The sequence below is a fragment of the Peromyscus maniculatus genome, chromosome 11 (genome assembly GCF_049852395.1).
Source record: "Peromyscus maniculatus bairdii isolate BWxNUB_F1_BW_parent chromosome 11, HU_Pman_BW_mat_3.1, whole genome shotgun sequence".
NCBI classification, from domain to species: Eukaryota; Metazoa; Chordata; class Mammalia; order Rodentia; family Cricetidae; genus Peromyscus; species Peromyscus maniculatus.
Window position 1 is genome coordinate 69,999,486 of NC_134862.1, and position 18,090 is coordinate 70,017,575.

Here is an 18,090-nt window from a genome sequence, read left to right on the forward strand (position 1 = left end):
ACTATCTAATTCAATCTTTTAATCAATTTCTAACTAATTTCAAGACCTTAGTAATGTTTTTTTAAAACTTAACAGTGAAATTAGGAAGAGAGATTAATTTACTGGCTAAAATTCATAAATAGTTATTAATTTGGGAATAAAACTCACACTATCTGTTTTTTCCCCTTGGTGTATTACCACATCTCTTTGAAATAGACTTGGTCTCAAGGGACATATTATCTTCCATATCTCACTTCTAGCTAATTGTGGAATTCAAAACATAAACGAGGTTAGTTTTATTATAAACAGTTGTTTCCTCAGCGATGGCCTTCTTTTTCTGTCAAGTATTTGCTTAATTATATAGTTAAAATGAACTTTGAGCAACCTCTGTTTTTAACTTATTTTTAGTTGAAATATTGAAACAAAATTAACTTTTAAAAAAATCATATTTTATAGGGCACTTTGAAGGACTCTTGCCAACTGAGGTATCCCTATTCCTATTTTAAGGGACTTTCCTATCTAGGTTGTTTGTAATGGAAGCTGAGTTGCTTGCTTTCACCTAAACAGAGAAGTTGGCATGTCTGCCTAGCAACAGCAGCTAAAAGCCTTCTGTTGTGGAAGGTTCCCTAGGAGTGAGAAGGGAGGAGGAGGAGAAGCAGGAGGGATAGATTAATCTGATTTTTCTAGTAGGGGACAGAGGCCTGGCTGTTTGAGGAGGGCAAGGTTTTCCAAGAGATAGCTTTTAGATAAATCCTTGCAGGCCTAATCCCTATGACTGCTAGAAATTAGGCCTAGGTTTGCTGCAAGAGCCAGACTCTTATCTGGGAGATGGGTTCCCAGGAGTTCAGCAGATGACTGAACTGAAGGAAAATAGTATAGAATCCTCTATGTGTTTACCTATACATAAGATCAATTAGGTTTAATTTACAAGTTGGACATAGTTAGCCGCTAATGATAAGTAGAACAATTATAACAATATATTATAGCAATCCATTGGAAACTGGTGAATTATTTCTGGGATTTTTCATTTAACATTTTTGGTTTGCAGTTGTCCAGAGGTTACTGGAATCATAGAAATTCCATATTAAGTGGGAACTACTGTATTCAGTAAAGAGATTACAGATTTAGCTCACTTCAAAAGCAGCAAACACGCCGGGCGGTGGTGGCGCACGCCTTTAATCCCAGCACTAGGGAGGCAGAGGCAGGCGGATCTCTGTGAGTTCGAGGCCAGCCTGGGCTACCAAGTGAGTTCCAGGAAAGGCGCAAAGCTACACAGAGAAACCCTGTCTCGAAAAACCAAAAAAAAAAAAAAAAAAAAGCAGCAAACACAATCAATAAAGACACTACTAAGAGCCGGGCGGTGGTGGCGCACGCCTTTAATCCCAGCACTCGGGAGGCAGAGCCAGGCGGATCTCTGTGAGTTCGAGGCCAGCCTGGGCTACCAAGTGAGCTCCAGGAAAGGCGCAAAGCTACACAGAGAAACCCTGTCTCGAAAAACCAAAAAAAAAAAAAAAAAAAAAAAAAAAAAAAAAAAGACACTACTAAGTCTAAAAATAAGCTGAAATTTTACCACCATGAAGTTATATTCAACTACAAAGAACTTTTCCTAGATGTTTAGGAAAGTATGTGCTATTTTAGAAATAATTATAAAAACTACCTGGGCTGGATGTGCTGGCTCACACCTATAGTACCCCGAAGTTAAGAGGGAGGCTAGCCCCGTGAGCTACATTGTGTGTTCCAGGCTAGCCTGGGCTACAGGGTAAGAGCCTGTCTCAAGAACCAAAGCCTAGCCAGCCATGGGGACATACACCTCTTATCTCAGCTCTCACGAGGCAGAGGATTGGGACTTCTAGGCCAGTCTGGGCTACAGGATACCTTGTTACAAAAACAAAAGTAACCCAGCCAACAGAGAAACCCTGTCTCAAAAAACCAAAAAAAAAAAAAAGCAACCCAGCCAAACCAAAACCAAACCAACCAAACCAACCAACCAACCAATAACCACCCAGTAATTGTTTATTGAGTGAGTTAGAAGTTGTTTGTTAATTTATTTTTGTTTTGTTTTTTAATTAATGTTGGCGATTTCACAGGGAAGGCAGGACAGGTTGGACACCGGGCACATGGTTTTAATCCCGGGCAAAAGCAGGAGGATCTCTGAGTTGGAGGTCAGCCTAGTCTACAGAGCAAAGTTCCAAGACAGTCAAGGCTACATAATAGAGAGATCTTCTCTCTAAAGACAAACAAACAAACAAAAAAACAGAAACAAAACAAAAAAGAAAGGACCACAAATTCTCTGCTTTCATAGCCAAAGCCGGAAGCAAAAAGCAGAGTGCAGTGTGGGGAGTCTTAAACAGGTGTTGATCTGAGGATTGTTCCAATGAGAAATTAGTACTGCATTGTATTAGAGTTCCATTGCTTTCAGTTCTCCAGAACAAGTGTTTGGCTAAACTCAATTCTGTCAAAGATTTGTCTATTTTCTCAAACTAAACCAGCATCTTTATTCCAGCAAGTGTCAAAACCGTCTGCAGAAAGCCCCAGAGTTTAGTAGTTCTTTCCTCCAAGTCTTTTTCTCTCCTTTCGGTACAGAGTACTTCATTGTTCATACAGTTTAAGACATTTCGGAGCAATCTCGTACAGCTCTTTGGGGACTCAGACAGAGACAGACAGACAGACAGACAGACACACACACACAGACACACACACACATACACACACACGGCTGGGGAACTCAGAGACAGACACACAGACACAGACACACACACAGACACAGACACACACACAGACACACACACACACACGGCTGGGGAACTCAGAGACAGACACAGACAGACACAGACACACACACACACACACACACACACACACACACTCAGAGACAGACACAGACAGACACAGACACACACACACACACACACACACACACACACACACACACACACACACACACACACACACACACACACACACACACACACACGGCTGGGGAAAGGTGGGATGCAAGCGGAAAAAGATGCAAGAGTAGAAGGGTCCAGAGCTGAGAAAGTGACAAGTTCCGAGGCAGCGCGAGACTCCGGAGGAGCGAGCGTACCGGCACCGCCTGGCCACTTCCCTGCCGGGACCGCAGGCACTGTGGCCACGGGCCCGGCGGGCGGCGGGGGAGGAGGTGGGACCAGTTTCTCAGCTCAGGGCGCGACAGCGCTCGGGACACGGGCGGGGCGCGTCGCCGGCTTCGGGCAGGGCGTTGGGGCTGGTGACTCAGAGCTTTCCTCCGGGCCACGCCCTTCGCCGGCCACGCCCCGCGCCGTTAACCACGCCCTCCACTCCGTTGGCCCCACCCCGTGAGGAGGAGCCTCGCCTTCATCTCCGCCCCAGACTCCGGGGCGGGCCGGAGTCTGAGGAAGAGGAAGGGGACGAGGACAACGAGCGACGGGCGGTGGAGGACGCGGAGGAGGAAGGGGAGGCCGACCAACAAGATGGCCCCTGCTGCAGGAGCAGCCTCAGCAGCAGCAGGTGGGGGGCTGGAGGCGGCGCTGGCGGTGGCGGCTACGGCCGTGCTCCCGCGGCCTGGGACAGAGTCAGAGTCGATGGTGGCAGCGGTGGCGGCGGCGGCTGCCGCGACGGTGACGACGGCCGTAGGGACTCGGAGCTGAGAGGAGCTGCTGCTCGGACCAGCGCGGTGAGCAAGTGGCGGGCGGCAGCGTGGGGAGCGGGGCGGCCGCGGCCGAGAACAATAGGCAGCGGCGGCGGGGATGGGGCTGTCCTCACCCGCCCTGCGCTCGGGACCGGCCCCGGGGCTTGTCAGTGGCCGGCGTCCTTTAGGCCTCAGGCTTCCGCGTGCCGCCCGGAGGGCCTGCCGGGGTAGGTAGGCCGAGGGGCGGTGCAGACACCGCCCTGGACGAAAGGAGGGCTGGGGAGGCTGGGGCGGGAGAGGTGGGGGTCCGAGGCTGGCCGGTTCCGCGGTCCCTCGGAGGACAGCCGGCGGGCGGAGAGTTGCTCGCAGGAAATGTTGTTTGGACCCCTGTCTGTGCGGTGGGGGAGGGAGAAGGCGCCTGTAAACAGCCGCCGCTCCTGCCTGGCTGCCAGGCGTGGCTGCTCCCTCCCCAGCCCCCTTCCTGGGCCAAATGGGTTTTAGGGTGTCGGTTTCCCTGGAGTTCCTTGTAGATAAACCCTATTGGCCGAGGAGAAACCATGTGCAGGTGCCTTTTTCAAAAAGACTTAAGTGCCACAACAACAACAAAAATACACAAAATACGGTTGTTGGTAAAGGATGGAGGGGTAAGGGGTGGACCTTTCCCAACATCGTTCTAAACATGAGGTCTCTGTAAACATCCCTGTACTCACATCCCTGGTCAGTGAACTGAAACAAGGGCTCTTTTGAAGCAGCAATAATATAACTCTGGACATCCCAGAATAGTCTGTGAAACTGGAAACAAAGCCACTTACTGGCAACGCGGAGACAGATTGTTAAGGTTTGAGCAGAACTTTTCCAACTAGCCGTTTTGAATTGTGTAGGGCAGAGGAAATAGCATTAACCATTCTGGTACAGTACCTATCTTCTGGAAGCACTTACTCAGGAGAGAAGTGGTTCATCTGTCCCCTTAGGATTTTTTGTGTCGGTCCCATCCATGTTCTTATATTTTCGCCAGTTTGCCCTAAAAATCACTGGAGAGGAACCTTTTTCTCTGAAATTTCACATTTAAAGCCTACTTTCTAAGATTTCAGAAACTTTTAGCATGGCGTTATGATGCATGCCTGTAATTGTAGCACTCCGGATTCTGAGTTCAGTCTCAAAAAACCAAATCAACCAACCAAACACTAAACAGTAGAAACTTTTACTGATAATTTTCAAAAACAAGAAACAGTTGTGTTCTTTCTGTTTTAAGTAGCTAGGCTTAGGGTGAGACAGCTCTTCTTTTATATTAGTATATTGTACTGCAGTAATATCTTAAAACATAAAGTTAACTTTTTCTCCGTAATTTTTCAAGTCTTTTACCACATGTATTTTCAAGTAAAGAGAAGTGAGTTCTATTCCAGTTTCTCCTGTGTATGCAGAAAAGTATATTAAAAAGCTTGAATGCATTCAAGAAGACTGCTTAATATTCACTTGCAGGATCTATTAGGGGCTTTGTATTTCTTTTATTGTTTTGGAGACAGGGTCTTGCTGTAGCTCAGGCTGGGCAGGAATTAACAATCTTCCTGTCTCAGCATCCTGAATGCTGGGCTGAGTTAACTTTCTTTTCTTTTTTTTTTTTTTCTTTTTTTTCTTTTTGCTTTTTTTGAGACAGGGTCTCTCTGTGTAGCCTTGGCTGCTCTGGAACTCATTTTGTAGACCAGACTGGCCTCAAACTCACAGAGATCCACCTCCCCCTGCCTCCTGAGTTCTAGTATAGTTGCTGGAATTAAAGGTGTTCGCTACCACCACCCAGCTGAGTTACCATTCTTAAAAGGAAGGTTGACCTATACAAAGAAAATACTGATTGATAGCTTTTGCCAATTTCTAGGGTAAATTCCTAATTAGAATTTGTCTTTGTCATTGTTAAAAGCATTGTTCAGTAATATGAAATTTAATTAGCAGTACTAGTTTGTTGTTCTGCTGCAAGAATTGGTGGTGAATAATTATAAAATATGTAAATTAAGCCATCTTTTTTAGGATTTGAGGTATAGTATAGCAGATTCATGTCAGTAACCTTATTTTATACCTTGGCACAGCATTGTCATGGATGATTTGATCTTTGGAATAATGAAGAAACAACTTTTACATTACATGGTTCCTGCTAATGTGACTTGTGACTCTTAGAGGGGGTGGCTAAGAATTTCAGAACACTTTTTTTTTGTTGTTGTTGAAAGACTCAAATTGGTGGTTTTTCTTTTCATACTGAATTTTGATAGGCACAGATAGACTATCATGTGTATTGTAATGATACTTATATTCATTTGTGGCCCTAAACATATTATAACAGTTACATAATACTAATTGATGAGTTTGTAGATTTTAAGTTATGAAAAAAACAACAACATTGTTTCATCAAGGACTTGCTAATTTCATTTGATACAGTTTTTCTGAAAACAAAAGTCTTCAACTAGGGAACCAGGGAGAGATGGCTCAGTGGGTAGCAGGTGTGAGGATGTAAGTTCAAATCCCTAGCACTCATGTAAAACACAGGGTGTAGTTGGTGTGCATGTTTGTAACCTCTCTTTGTGATGGGGGCAGGACAGGAGAATCAGTGAGGTTTACTGGTCACCAGCCTAGCTCCAGGTTTGGTGAGAGACCCTGTCTTAAAGGAATAAGGCAGAGTGCTAGAGCAGCAGGCTACCTACCCAGAGACCTTCTGTGGCTTCCCGATGAGCACTTGGCTGTGCGTTGTGTATCTGCATATACACATGCACATATTAACCACACACACACTAAAATCTGTTTTTTTATTTTTAGAGACAGGGTTTCTCTGTAGCCCTGGCTGTCTTAGAACTTGCTTTGTAGACCAGGCTGGCCTTGAACTCACAGATCCGCCTGCCTTTGCCTTCCAAGTGCTGGAATTAAAGGCATGTACCACCACCACCACCTGGCTAAAATCTTTTTAAAAATCATTAAATGGTAAATTTTTCTTTTCTTAATCTGAAATTGGGTATTGACCATCTGTGGACAGAGTCAGCATCTTTTGTTTTTCTTTTTGTTTTGTTTTGTTTTTTAGAGTCAGCATACTTATTTTTATTAAACATTAAATTGTCTCAGGGCATTTTTTTTTTGTCAAAACTGTTTTAAGATATGATTCCTTAGTATTCTTATCTTCAGTATCAGTGTAGTCTTACTATTTTAGTTCAGATTTTTCTCAAGAAATATTTAAGCATTTCCTGTATGAAGCTTTGAGACTAACTGAAGGATTAAATTACAGTTGAGTGTGATGGCCTGTGCCTATCGCTCCAGCACTTAAGATACAAAGGCAGGAGGGTTGTCACAAGTTTGAAACTACCCTGGGCTACAAGGTGAGAGCTTGTCTCAAAAAATAAAATAAATACAAAGGAAAAAAATAGTTTTAAAATTTTTGTTTATTTATTTATTTTGGTTTTTTGAGACAGAGTTTCTCTGTGTGACAGTCCTGGCTGTCCTAGAACTTGCTGTATAGATCAGGCAGGTCTTAAACTCACATAGTTCTACTTGCTTCTGCCTCCCAAGTGCTGTGATTACGGGTGTGTACCACACTGCCCAGCTTAATTAATTAATTAATTTTTTAGGGCGGGGTCTTACTATGTAAGTGTTGACTTTCCTGGAGCTTGCTATGTAGACCAGAGATCGTCTGCTTCTGCCTCCTGAGTGCTGGAATTAAAGGCTTGTACTATGTCTAGCCATTAGATTTGCGTTTTCTTAGAAATATTAAGAGTTAAAAAAATCTGTTGAATTCTATGAAGAGACTGGAAAAGAGAATATTGTATATCATTTAAAAAAAATTATAGCGTCAGGGGATGTGTGACTCTGTGCTTGCCTAGCATTCATGTGGGCTTGGGTTCTAGCCCCAGCACAAAACATTGTCATCAATAACAAAAACAAAAAACAAAAAACAAAAAACCCAAACCAGCCTTTAATACCAGCACCAGGCAGATCTCTGTGAGTTCGTGGTCAGCCTGGTCTACAGAGTTCCAGGACAAATCAGAAAATCCCCAAAGCTGTGGGTAATCACTCTTAGAGGCAGAGGCAAGAGGATCACTGCAAATTTGAAACTCTAGGCTACAGAGTAAATTCCAGATAAGTCTGGACTAGAATGAGGCCTGCCTCAAGAAAACAAACAAAGCTGTGTGTGTGTGTGTATGTGTGTGTGTGTGTGTGTGTGTGTGTGTTTGTAGTTTTTGAGAGCATAGTCATTAAAACCATTTATTTAGTCCTAGTTATGGTGCCTTAGTGGTTGCATTGTTATCCATATTTCACACAGAATCTGAGGTTCGAAGCAGCTAAGTAAATATCGAAAAGATCCCGTAATTAATAATAAGAATGAACTCACACCTAGGTCTTGTGACACAGATTAGCTGTTTTACCACAGCCACCCTATGTGTCATTATTAAACCTAGAAGCATCTTCTGTATTGACAAATACCTTTTCCCTACTGTGAATTATGTTTATAATATTGTACTTGACCCCTAACTTTCTGTTATTTATACACTGCCAAATACTTATAAGATCAAGAAGGTATAAATTTGAATTCTTAAAAAAAATGCTTAATTTTCTTTATAGCAGGTCCAAATGCTATAAAATATGGACATTTTTTTTATCCTCCAATTTTTATTTTATATGTATGAGTGTATGTGTGTACACCATTCTTGTTCCTGCAGAAGTCAGAAAAGGATATAGACCTCCCAGATGGTTGTGAGCCACCATATGGGTGCTGGGAACCAAACTCAGGTTCTCTGCAAAAGCAATGGGTGCCCTAAACCTGAGTCATCTCCTCCAGCACTTAGAAACTCACATTTTTAGCAAGACAGATTTTTGGCTATAGTATTACTATATTACTATATTATATTTTGGCTATAGTATTACTATTGCTATAGTATTACTAAATTACTAAATTGTACCTTTGAATTACTTCATGAAAAATTAAAAATATTTTTTATAATAAATAGTCAGTGATATTAAGCTAGGTCATTTGATACTTGAGCTTCTTCATTGATAACGTTTTTCTCCCCTCTTTATGCCATAACTCATTTAGAATATTGCAATGTCTTCAAGACCTTAGGGGCTTAATAGGGATTTGATAGGGCTTGATTAGTCTGTTTTTTCATCTGTCAGTGGTCAGTCTCCCACAAAATGAATAAACTGTTAAGTGATCCCTGTTTGGTGACTGTCTGAGGTCAGGATGTTCCTTGGCAGGGTTTTCTGACCTGGTTTAGCTTTGGCTCTGACTATATTTATGCTCAGGGGTCAGGTATTCTTCAGGATTGGGTTCAGAAAGACTTCTCTTCTCAGATTGGCCTGTACCAGAACACTCAGAGATTTCAAAATCAGTATGCTTCCTAGGGTTCAGTTTAATATCTCCTGGTCAAGGCTGGATTTGAATTATCTTTGGACGTTAGAGTGTAGGAAGAGTTTTGTCAGACATTTATATAAAGGAATTGTTTTACTTCAGAGTTTAAGATATTTTTTGTATTTTCAGGCATGAGATTTATCAGTCTGCAGCAGTGTTGCCATATAAACTCTTTAGCCCTTTAGTATTTTCTTGTGTGTATATGTTTGTGTGTGTGCATTTACCTGTTGGTGTGAGTGTGTGCATGCAGGGGAAAGCCAGAGGAAGGTGCTGAGAATCTTTCCGATATTACTATAACCTTCACATGTGTGGGTGTGTGCATGCCACAGCATGCATGTGGAGGTCAGAGGACAACTTGAAAGAGTTGGTTCTCTTCTACTTTAGAGGTTGAACTCAGGTTGTCAGGCTTGGTGGCAAGTGCCTTTACCCACTGAGCCGTCATCTCTCAGGCCTGTCCACCTTTAATTTTTGAGACAGGGTCTCTTAGTGAACTTGAAGCTCATCTATTATTAGCTGGACTGGCTGGCCAGTGAGATTCATGCCACCAACACTGTGACTACAGGCACATACATGCCACTGTGCCCTCGGGTTCTAGGGATCTGAATTCAGGTTCTCATGCTTGCATGGCGAGCACTTACTGGCTTGAGTCATTTCCTCAAGCTCCTTGTCTGTCTTTTTTAAAGATGTATTTTAAAAGTAAGTCAGTCTCTCTCTCTCTCTCTCTCTCTCTCTCTCTCTCTCTCTCTCTCTCTGTCTCTCTCTCTGTGTGTGTGTGTGTGTGTGTGTGTATACTGTAGGTGCCCAAAGAGTCCAGGAGAGGGTGTCAGATCCCCAGGAGTTGGAGTTATGGACTGCTCTGAACCACCCAATATGGGTGCTGGGAACCAAACTCAGGTCATCTGGAAGAGGAACTAGCTCCTAAGTGCTGAGCCATGTTACCAGCCCCCTCTTTAGTATTTCTTAATGAATACAGGAATCTTGAAATGTGAACAAAGAAGTCAGACCTGGTGGTAAATTCCTATAATTTCAGCACTGGAGGAGCTGAGTCAGAAGGATGACACATTTGAAGTCAGTCTAGGGTATATAGATAGTTCCAGGCCAGTCTGGACCAAAGGACTTACTTGAGCTTCTTTGGATATGCCTTACTCATAATTATACAAATCTCGACTACCTTTTGTATAGTTCTAAAGCAGAATAAAAGTTGTAAATTAAGTGTGAGAGTAGAAGAGCTATAGTTTATGCTAGGTCTGGAATTCCAGGCCTTATGCATGCTAGGCCACATCTCTAACATAAGTAAGAGAAAGATGTTAGAACATAAACTTTCAAGTGAAAATTGTCCGAGTGTTCTTTTCAATGATTTCAAAAATTTTCATGTGTATGTGTGTGTGATGCATACTACATGGGTGCAGGTGGCTATGGAGGCCAGAAGAAGGAGCTGGATCCTCTAGAGTTGGAGTTCTTTTTAAGATTTACATTTTATAATCCCTCATCCTTTTTAAGTTTCTAGAGACAGGGTTTCTCTGTGTAACAGTCATGGCTGTCCTGGAACTCTCTGTAGACCAGGCTAAACTCACACTCACAGAGAGATCCACCTGCCTCTGCCTTCCAAGAGCTGGGATTAAAGGCGTGCGCCACCGCCACTGCTGCCGCCACCACCACCACCACCACCACCACCACCACCACCCAGTATAATCCCTCATCCTTAAAAGCAGAAGTGGTAATACATTTTTCTAAAGATTATTTAGAAGTTTAGATGGCATAAGTCTATCTTTAGAATATACCTCATACCCAGTCCCATTCAATAAATGTTATATTCCTTCTTCATTCCGTTAACAGAATAATTTTAGACTGTTATCGGAATGAAGAGGGGAAGATTAATGTTTACAGAACTTTCGCAGATAGTCTAGCTAGAAAGTTCTGTAAACATTAATATTCAAACTACATTTTAAAAATCTTTGTATAGGGGCTAGAGAGATGGCTTAGTGAGTGGTTAAGGGTACTGGGAGGTAGAGGCAGGTGGATCTGTGTGAAGCCAGCCTGGTGAACGTAGCAAGTTCCAGGACTGCTGGCACTACCTAGGTCCAGTCTAAAAAAATCAAAGAAATCCAAGTGCACACTATTGCAGAGGACATGAGTTCTCTAGCACCCATATTGGGTGACTCACAACTATCTGTAATTAAAACTCCAGGGGATCTTCTGATCTCTGCAGGCCCCACATTCATGTGTATATATTCTTGCAGAGATAAACATAAACACATAATCTTTAAAAATTAAACTTAAAAAATCTTAGAGTTTAGGATTAACTGTCTCAGGGAGTAATGGTCAAAAAGAAGTAATTTTTAGTATTGCCATTCTCATTTTCTTCCCATTTCAGTCTAATTATTTGTTATTTATTTATTTATTTGTCTTGTGTGCTTAGTGCCCTTGAGGCCACTAAGAGGATGTCAGATTCTCTGGAACTGGAATTATAGAAGGTTGTGAGCCACTGTGTGGGTGCTGCAAATCAAACCTGGGTCCTCTGGAAGAGCAGCCAGTGATCTTAGCTCCTGATATCTCTCCAGCCCCCAGTCTTTGAATTTTATTTTGGAATTTGTTGTTTGATATTAGCTGCTAGAAACATGAAGTTTGGGGTGCTGGCTCAAGGTATGTGATGTCTGTGATACATGCACCCTACAGAATGTGTAGCCAGAGGATGATGTTGGGTGTTCTATGATTCTGTGCCCATTGATGTCCTTGAGACAGAATCTCTCGGTGAACCTGACTGGCTGCTTTGGGCTGGCGGGCTGGCTGGCTGGGAATACTGGGCTTATAGACAGGTGTAGCCAATGCTCAGTTTTTGTGGATTTTTTGTTTTATTTTGCTTTTCGAGAAAGGGTTTCTCTGTGTAGCTCTGGCTGTCCTGGAACTCACTTTGTAGACCTGGCTGGCCTCAAACTCACAGAGATCCTTCTGCCTCTCTTCCGAGTGCAGGTACTAAAGGCATTGGCTTGTTTTATTTTTTTAAATGTTGGAACTGAGGATTTAAACTTCTGCTTACAGCAAGTGTTCATACCAAATAAGCCATCTCTCCAGCATCTTGAATGTAAACTTTTAAATAGATTCTGTCTCTGTCTCTTTGTCCGTCCGTCCGTCCGTCCGTCCATCCATCCATCCATCCATCCATCCATCCATTTTGAGCAGGGTCTTACTATGTAGTAAGGCTGGCTGTCCTGGAACTCACTATGTGACCAGGTGGGCCTCAAACTCAGATTCACTTGCTTCTGCCTGCTGAGTGCTGGAATAATGATGTGTGCCACTACACCTGGCAATAGATTTTATTTTTAAGAAATCTTTTATTATGTTTAGTTTATATGTATGTGTCACAGGGTCATTGGGCTTGGCAGCAAAGGTTTTTACCCAGTGACCCATCTCACTAAGCCTTTATATAGATTTCTGTTAGAGAAGTTTGAATTTATAGAAATATTGTACAAAAAGATAAATTTTTGCAGTAACTTGTTTTACCAACTACATAATGCTAAATATCCTGTGTGTATACCCTGTATCTGTGTATGTGTTGCACTTATGTATTTCCTTCCCATTCCTCTGTGCCTCAGGGAACAACTGCTCCTTTCACTGTCATCATAGTTTTTCCTCTCCCTGAATGCCAGGTGGTTGGAATCTTAGAGTATGTAGCATTTTAGACTGCCTTACACTGTACGTTGTGTTTAAGGTTCCTTCATGTCTTTTCATGACTCAATGCTCATCCATTTACTATTGAATAATACTTTTGCTTGCATCAACTTAAGTATCAATTAAATAAAATTTAAAATGTAGTTCCTCAGTTGCATCAGCGTATTTCAGAGAACTAATAACCATGCATAGATAGTGGCTGCTGCTTTGAGCTAGTCATGCCTTTAGTCCCAGCACTCCAGAAGCAGAGGCAGACATGTGAGTTCAAAACCAGTCAAGTCTACATGGAGAGTTCAGGTCAACCAGGGCTACACAGTGAGAAAATAAAAATCCAAAAGTAAAAAACATAAAAAAAAGTTATGGGTTCTTTGAGTGTTTTAGGAAATGCCATTTTATTCTCTAGGTCTTCTGTTGATAAAAGTCTGCTCATGGAGCTGGAGAGATGGCTCAGTGGTTAAAAATGTGTACTGCTTTCTCAGAGGATCCCAATTTGGATCCTGGGACCCAGGTTGGTGCTCATAACTGCCTATAACTCCAACTCCAAGGGATCTTACCTTCTGGCCTCCTAGTGCACCTATACACATGTGATACACACAGACAGTTTTAAAAAATAAAAAGGAATCTTTAAAAAAAAAGTGCTCTGCTGGGCTGTTGTGGTGCATGCCTTTAATCCCAACACCTGGGAGGCAGAGGCAGGTGGATCTCAGTGAGTTCAAGGCCAGTCTGATCTACAGAGTGAATTCCAGGAAAGCCAGGACTGTTACATAGAGAAAACCTGTCTCTAAAAAACAAAAAACAAAGCCGGGCAGTGGTGGCTCACGCCTTTAATCCCAGCACTTGGGAGGCAGAGGCAGGCAGATCTTTGTGATTTTGAGGCCCGCCTGGACTACCAAGTGAGTTCCAGGAAAGGCACAAAGCTACACAGAGAAACCCTGTCCCATAAAACAAAAACAAACAAACAAACAAAAAAACCTTGCTCTTTGTTCCTTCTTTGGCTGTTCGTGATGTGGTTGTTTGAATAGGAATAATGGCCCTCTTAGACTCTTGTTTGAATGCTTGGCCCAGTGGGAGTGGCACTATTGGGAGGTGTGGCTTTGTTGGAGTAGGTGTGGCCTTGTGTGAGGAAGTGTGTCACGGTGTGGGTGAGCTTGGAGGTCTCAGATGCTCAAGCTAGACCTAGTGTGGCTCATTCTTCTTCCTGCTGCCTATGGATTGAGATGTAAAACTCTTCCTCAGCACTAAGTCTGCCTGCATACTGCCATGCTTCCTGCCATGGCAATAATGGACTAAACCTCTGAACTGTAAGCCAGCCCCAATTAACTGTTTTCCTTTACAAGAGTTGTCATGGTCATGGTGTCTATTCACAGCAATAAAACCCTGATTAAGACACATGGTCTTTTGTGGTTTCATATGTATTCTTGTATTGTTTTTTGTTTTGTTTTGTTTTTGCTAAACTTGTGAAATATATCAGAATTTTGGTTGGTGTTGCATTAAACCTGAATTAATTTTGGTAGTATAGTATAGCTATTTCCATAATATTAATTCTGCCAATCCAGGAGCATGGAATGTCTGGTATCTTGAAGTTTGTTATGGGGGGTCTTTCACTTCTTTGGTTAGATGTATTCCTAAATACTTTTTTTTTGTGGCGTGGGAGTTATTTTGAATAAAATTTTTTTTCCTGACTTCTTTCTCTGTGAGTACACTGTTGGTATAGAGAAGGCTACGTTTCTTATTTTCATTGACTTTGTATACTGCAACTTTACTGTGTTTGTTAGTCTGAGAGCTTTCTGGTAGACCCAATAGGGTCTTTTAAGTAGAGAACCATGTCATCTACAAATGGGGGTAGTTTCACTTCTTCCCTTTCCTGTTATCCATTTTCTGTCTTGCACTTGTCTAATTGCTATAGCTAAGACTTGGGGCACTATATCAAATAAGAAAAGGGAGAGTGGACAACCCTGTCTTATTCTTGATTTTAGAGGAAATGTTCTCAGTCCTCTGTAATACTTTATTTTGTTTTGTGATCAATTGTCACCGTGTAGCTGAGGCTGGCCTAGAATACACAATTCTCTCATCTCAGCCTCCAGAGTTAAGGGTTAAGGTGTGTGCCATCTGGACTAACTCAGTGTTCTCCCCGACATTTGGCATATGTGTTTGCATGTGTTACATGGTGCATGTGTGGTGGTCATAGGACAGCTTGGAGTAGTTGGTTCTCTCCTTCCATGTGGATTCCAGGGACTGAACTCAGGTTGTCAAACTTAAGAAGGTAGGTGCTTTTAACTTGGTGAGTCATTGCTCTGGCTCTGGGACTTATTATGTACTACAGAGACCCTGTCTCAGAAAACAAGGTTGAGGATAGAGCACTATTGGCAGTTAAGAGAACTGACTGCTCTTCTAGAATACCCGCGTTCAATTCCCAGCATTCACAAGAAGACTCAACAAACACCTGTAATTCTAGTTTCAGGGGGTCATACACATTCTTTTGGCCTCTGGTGTACCAGGCACACACATGGTGCACGTAGATACATACATAGAATGCAAAACATTCTTTTTTATATATATAAGATTTATTTCTTTATTATGTACACAGTGTTCTGCCTGCAGGCCAGGAAAGGGCACCAGATCACGTTACAGATGGTTGTGAGCCACCATGTGGTTGCTGGGAATTGAACTCGACCTCTGGAAGAGCAACCAGGGTTCTTAACCCCTGAGCCATCTCTCCAGCCCAGCAAAACATTCTTACACATAAAAATCAGTCAATCAATCAATTTGATCTTGGCAGCTGGAGGTGGTGCTGCAGGTCAAATCGGAAATGCCTGTTCAGGTTCCTGCCCAACCTGCCATCCTGAAGCCCTGTGAGAGACTGTGGCTCTGCAGGGAGCTGAGAGTCCCAGAATGTCTAAAGGGGACACTATTGGAGACTGTGTCCATGGGAAACCCTCAGTGGTGTGCTAATTTTTCACATGGCTGGACAACTCTACCCTTTTCACAGCAGTCCAGTGGGTCGTGACACTGGGCCTGATTTTGTCTCCATGATTAGAGTTTACATGTTACCGGGTTGGTACTTTTTTTCCCTCCCTTGGGAATGTACCACCTAAATCTTTTCATAGTGTTCCTTTCTCTCAAAGTGGATCCTTCTTTGATGGAAGACTCATACAACGGCTCTTCATTACCAACCAGAGTGAGGAGTTTTGTCCTTTCATTCAAAGGCTTACATAAGAATTCTAATTTTGCCATGCAGCTGCGAAAGGCATTCTGTGGCTATGGTCTTTACCTTGTGTAGTTGAATTTTTCTTTAAGCTGACACAGAGATTTATTATTAATTATGAAAGCTTGGCCTTAGCTTAGGCTTGTCCCACTAGCTCTTATAACTTAAATTAACTTGCTTCTATTAATCTACACTTTATCGTGTGGCTTTTTACTTTCTTTCATTCTGTATGTCCAACTCCCTCTGTGTCTCATTGGCGGCTTGCTGGTATAAGTTGTACCCCTAGATTCCTCCTCCTCTTCCTCTCTCTCCCTGGAAATCCCACCTACCCTTCCTGCCTAGCTATTGGCCTATCAGCTTTTTATTACACCAATCAGAGCAGTACATCTTCACAGTGTACAAATATGCCACAACAACCTTCTGGCCAATCCTGGTGATAGACTTCATCATGCATTTCTGTATTACAATGAAGAGGCAAATAAAGCACATGATTAGAGAAAGAGGAGATACAAAAGGAAGGAGGACTTGGGCAAGACATTTGCTAGTTAGAAGCTGGACTGAATCTGTCATATGTGTTCAAGAATGGTTTTGAGCCATTTTAATAACGCCATTTCCACATAAAGTAGTTGATTATGAGAAAGTTGAAACTTCTTTTTAACAGGATCCTCAAATTATTTGTATCTAAAATGTCAGGTTCTTGAAGAAAGTGGCATGTAAACTAAATTGCATTCTTGTGTTTGAAATGGACAGAATTGTAGTGAAATATAGGCTTGAGGCCAGGCGGTGGCAGCCCAAGAGAACAGGAGTGCAGCTATGGGGAGCTGTCTTCCTGACCATGCTGAGGCCACTCCTCTGTGCCAGCCTGCTTCCTCTATGTGAAAAAGATTGCAACACTTTGAGGGTGGTTGTCTGAGGTTCTCATGCCACTTTCTGAATATCATCTCACTAGAGATGTTTTTCAAGTTGGCCTCTATTGTAATGACTTAAAACTTTGTTCTTAACTACCATGATTGCTTTTTAGGGCCTGGAACTATAAATATGTCTTATATTTTAATTGTTTGAAAAATAAATCCAATAAATTCTTTTTTTTTTTTTTTAGATTGAAGACAGATCAATTAATAGGTTGATAAATTCAGGTGATACTTATACTCTGAGGGCAGAGAATTCCAGGGATGTATCATTTCTGGCACACTGTCTGGGACATAGTAAATACTCAAGTTTTTTGTTTGTTAATGGGTAAGAGCATCAGTCTTGAAGTAGGGATGGGAAAGGATGTTGCTGTAATAGATAATATCCCCTCCTTTCCTCTAAGAAAGAGAAATGATTATCATATTATGTACATTGATAAGCTGGCTAGTGTTATCAGCAAAGAAGGAATTTCCTTTTCAAAATAAGGAAAATAGCTGAATGTGTTAACACATGCCTGTCATTCCAGGTCTTGGGAGGTGGAGGCAGAAGGATCAGGAGTTTATGGTCATCCAGGGCTACAAGAGACCCTGTCTCAAAAAGCCAAAGAAGCTGGATGGTGGTGGCAGCAGCGGCGGCAGCACACACCTTTAATCCCAGAACTTGAGAGACAGAGGCAGGTGGATCTCTGTGAATTCCAGGCCAGCCTGGTCTACAGAGTGAGTTCCAGGACAACTAGGGCTGTTAAACAGATAAACTCTGTCTTGAAAAACTAAAAAAAAACCCAAAAAACAAAAGCCAAAGAAATAAGTAAAAGTATGCATGTTTGGTTACCATAGAGCTTTTAAATGTTAAAATGCCTTAACATATTACCTTTGCTTCAGTTTCCTTATCTGTGAAATTAATATAATAATGCTTTCAGGGTCATTGTGAGGATTAAGTTAGATAATGCATATAATTTTTTTTTTTCTTTTTCTTTCTCTCCCCACCTCCCAGCCCCAGACAGAGTTTCTCTGTGTAGCCCTGGCTGTTCTGGAACTCTCTTGCTGGGCTCAGAGAGATCTACCTGCCTCTGCCTCCTGAGTGCTGGGACTAAAGGTATGCACCACCTCTGCCTGGTATGGCTTTAGACATTTTCTTTTCAGATGTTCACTGTTTATGTATAGAAACATTGTTTTTGAGTGTTGATCTTGTACTTTGCACTTTGTCAAATTATTAGTTCTTGTTTTTTCTCGAGGATAATGACATCTGTGAGAAGAGAGCCTTTTATTTTTTTGATAGTTCTAGTTTAAATACATTGTGTAGTAGTGACGAAAGCAGGCTTCC

The 18,090-nt window shown here is 42.2% G+C and overlaps 1 protein-coding gene and 1 pseudogene across 1 annotated transcript in view; both read left to right on the forward strand.

Annotated features, from left to right (window-relative positions):
• The first annotated feature begins 302 nt into the window (after positions 1 to 302).
• The window catches only part of LOC143267744 (uncharacterized), a 30,670-nt gene continuing 12,882 nt past the window's right edge, over positions 303 to 18,090 (forward strand). Inside the window, exons 1-2 of the mRNA XM_076547154.1 lie at positions 303 to 323; positions 3,038 to 3,652. Of these exons, the coding sequence (XP_076403269.1) occupies positions 303 to 323; positions 3,038 to 3,652 (636 nt within the window). The remainder of the gene's footprint in view (positions 324 to 3,037; positions 3,653 to 18,090) is intronic.
• LOC102912984 (protein RER1-like) lies at positions 15,414 to 16,553 on the forward strand (annotated as a pseudogene).